The 3379-nt window shown below is 42.5% G+C and overlaps 1 protein-coding gene across 1 annotated transcript; it reads right to left on the bottom strand.

Moving 5' to 3' along the window:
* Positions 1–992: 992 nt before the first annotated feature.
* LOC107115700 (zinc finger protein 2 homolog) lies at positions 993–2518 on the bottom strand (the record flags this gene model as incomplete). Its single annotated transcript, XM_015417459.1, has 2 exons — positions 993–1603; positions 2077–2518. Coding segments are annotated over 2 exons (1053 nt in total), but the record flags the coding sequence as incomplete, so codon positions are not given.
* Positions 2519–3379: the final 861 nt, after the last annotated feature.

The following is a 3379-nucleotide window of genomic DNA, read 5'->3' as shown; positions in this document are numbered from 1 at the left end:
CTCCCTCCTGATTCTCTCTGTGAGAATCTAAAGGTGGGGTGGGGAGGAGAACTTGGATTGGGGAATTTGTGCCCCACAACGTTCACCTGGCAACTCCATGGATAGTGGTCCATGTTCACAATACTGGTTCTTGTGGGGGAGGGGGGGTCTGACCCCTTAGAACGTATTGAGTTATTAAGTTAGGGGACACAACCTTTTCCCTTTCAACTCAAATTAATCCTACTCCCAGAATGTTTTGGGTTTCAAAGTGACGAGACCCCGCAAAAGCTCACAGCAGGCTGGACTGGGGAGGGATTAGGGTTTGGAAATGCCTCTCTAGAGCTGCTTGTCAGATAAAAAATTAAGGACGCCGGCTGGTGACACTATGGTTATACCAGTAGGAGGGAGGCTGTGGACATCTGTTACCCTCTCAACTTGTCTATTGCTTCATACAATTTGGGGAAGGAACTGTTTTTGCTGGTTTTGAAGATGCCAGAGCTAGAATGGCAGATAACCTGAAGTAACAAGCTTCACAGAGAAGGGGGGGAAACTAAAAAGGCCTTCGTGTAACTACATTCTCAGCCTTTCTGAACATCCAGTGCTTGGGCATTCAAAGAACCTCATCAGAATCAGCTATGGGAAAGTTTCACCCTTGTATGGATTCTGTGAGGAAACTGAAGATTGGATCTGTGCCTCAACCTCTGCCCACACTCTGAGCATTGAGAAGGTTCCTTCTCTGAGAGGACTCCTCGATGCTAAAGGAGAGCTTAGCTGATTCTTCATCCAGCAGAGCCCTTTACCATTCCTTGCTTTCTTCCCTGTGGGATCTTTCTGAGGTTTTGAACATGGATAAAGCTCTTTCCACATTCTGAGTATTTATAACATTTCTTCCCGGTTAGTGTAAGGTTTCTGTGTAGATTCCAGCGTCTTACAGCAGTTTATATCTTTTCAATACTTTCTATGGTCTGTGATTGTTTTTTATGTGTGAAATAGGAGAAAAACTCTTTTCAGGGCTAAGCAGCTACATTTTTCCCCCTTCTGTGGGTTCTTCGATGCACTTGAAAATTGCCATTCCAACTGAATCTCTTTCCACAGTCTGAGCATTCAAACGATTTCTCCCCTGTGTGGGTTCTTTGATGCAGGTGAAGACTGCTATTGTGACTGAATCTCTTTCTACACTCTGAGCATTCAAAAGGTTTCTCCCCTGTGTGGGTTCTCTGATGCAGTTGAAGATGGTCACTCTGACTGAATCTCTTTCCACACTCTGAGCATTCAAAAGGTTTCTTCCCTGTGTGGGTTCTTTGATGCAGGTGAAGATTGCCATTCCGACTGAATCTCTTTCCACACTCTGACCATTCAAAATGTTTCTCCCCTGTGTAGGTTCTTTGATGATGTTGAAAACTGCTATTGAGACCGGATCTCTTTCCACACTCTGAGCATTCAAAAGGTTTCTCCCCTGTGTGGGTTCTCTGATGCAGTTGAAGATGGCCACTCTGACTGAATCTCTTTCCACACTCTGAGCATTCAAAAGGTTTCTCCCCTGTGTGGGTTCTTTGATGCAGGTGAAGATTGCCATTCCGACTGAATCTCTTTCCACACTCTGAGCATTCAAAAGGTTTCTCCCCTGTTGTCAGCAAGCTGCCAAAGACCTCTGTGTGATGCTTGCTTGGTCCAATTACCCTTCCCCCCCTCTCTTATGTAGTTTTCCATTTGTAATGCTTTGATGGTTTGCCTTGCCTTGTTAGTGATATCTCTGTTTCTCACAGCTTGCTTGGAACCGTAGTAATCAGCAAGGACACAGGTGTGGGGAAGAGGAGGCTTGCAATGTCTATAATGAAGTAGGGCGTGTGAACTGCATAATTGTTTATCTTTTGGGAACAGTTGAATCCCAGGCTTTGACCGCGAATGGAGAAGCCCTCGCTCAGGCGGGAACCAGCATAATTGGTTATTACCCTTTTGAATATGCTTTATTATCTTGTGCGCTAACTGCTGTAGTTATTCTTCTCAGTGATCGTGTTCCAGTTCCTTTCATGGCCTCAATAAAATATAACTTTGCTACAAACGTGTATTGAGTTGAGACCTACGGGGATCGGACACCTGTGTGGGTTCTTTGGTGCTTCTGAAGACTGCTACTCTCACTGAATCTCTTTCCACACTCTGAGCATTCAAAAGGCTTCTCCCCTGTGTGGGTTCTTTGGTGCTTCTGAAGACTGTCACTCCGACTGAATCTCTTTTCACACTCTGAGCATTCAAATGGTTTCTCCCCTGTGTGGGTTCTCTGATGCAGTTTAAGACTGCTACTGTGACTGAATCTCTTTCCACACTCTGAGCATCCAAAACATTTCTCCCCTGTGTGGGTTCTCTGATGCTGCTGAAGATTGCCATTCTGACTGAACCTCTTTCCACACTCTGAGCATTCAAAAGGTTTCTCCCCTGTGTGGGTTCTTTGATGCTTCTGAAGATGGCCACTCTCACTGAATCTCTTTCCACACTCTGAGCATTCAAAAGGTTTCTCCCCTGTGTGGGTTCTCTGATGCTTCCGAAGAGTGCCACTCTCACTGAATCTCTTTCTATTAAGATATCGACATGTACCAATGTTAGAGAAAATTGTTATAAAATGATGTATAGATGGTACATGACACCAAAGAAAATAGCAAATATGAATCAGAACATGTCTAGTAAATGCTGGAAATGTAAGAAGCATGAGGGCTCATTTTACCATATGTGGTGGACATGTGAAAAAGCTGTGGACTTTTGGACAAAAGTCCACAGCGAAATGCAAAAAATATTGAAATCTCCCTTTAAGAAAGCACCTGAGATTCTGCTTTTGGGACTTAAAATGGAAGAACTAAACGTAAAGAAAAAGACTTTATTCTGGTATTTAATAACAACTGCGAGAATGGTTTATGCACAATGTTGGAAACAAGAGAAAATACCAGAAATAGAAGATTGGATACAAAAAGTTCTGTTTATGGCAGAAATGGACAAAATAACAAGAAAACTGAATAATAAAGAAGACCACGAATTCTATGAAGAATGGAACGACTTCAAGACTTACTTAGAAAAAAACTGGGATGTAAAACGAAATTTACTTTGTTTAGATCAATATTAAGTGTAAAATTGTTATCTTGAAAAACATAAGACTTTTGAAACACAGGGGAAATGCATTGTGGGAAGCCATTGGAGGGAAAGGAGGGGGAAGGGAAATTGAATATAAAACTTTATTTTGAACATGTGAAATATACTAGAAAAATAAAAGTTTCTTGACCTAAAAAAAAAAGAATGCAGTCATTGGTTAATAGTAATTGGTTAACTATGAGAACCTCTATCCTGCTGTGTAGCCAGGAGGGAGGGGGGATTAGGAGGGTGTTGACAGCCTCTGGAAAATTTCATCAAGGAG

The sequence above is a fragment of the Gekko japonicus genome, unplaced genomic scaffold (assembly GCF_001447785.1).
Source record: "Gekko japonicus isolate JY-2015 unplaced genomic scaffold, Gekko_japonicus_V1.1 scaffold3271, whole genome shotgun sequence".
Taxonomy (NCBI): Eukaryota; Metazoa; Chordata; class Lepidosauria; order Squamata; family Gekkonidae; genus Gekko; species Gekko japonicus.
This window is presented reverse-complemented; position numbering and strand designations above follow the sequence as displayed.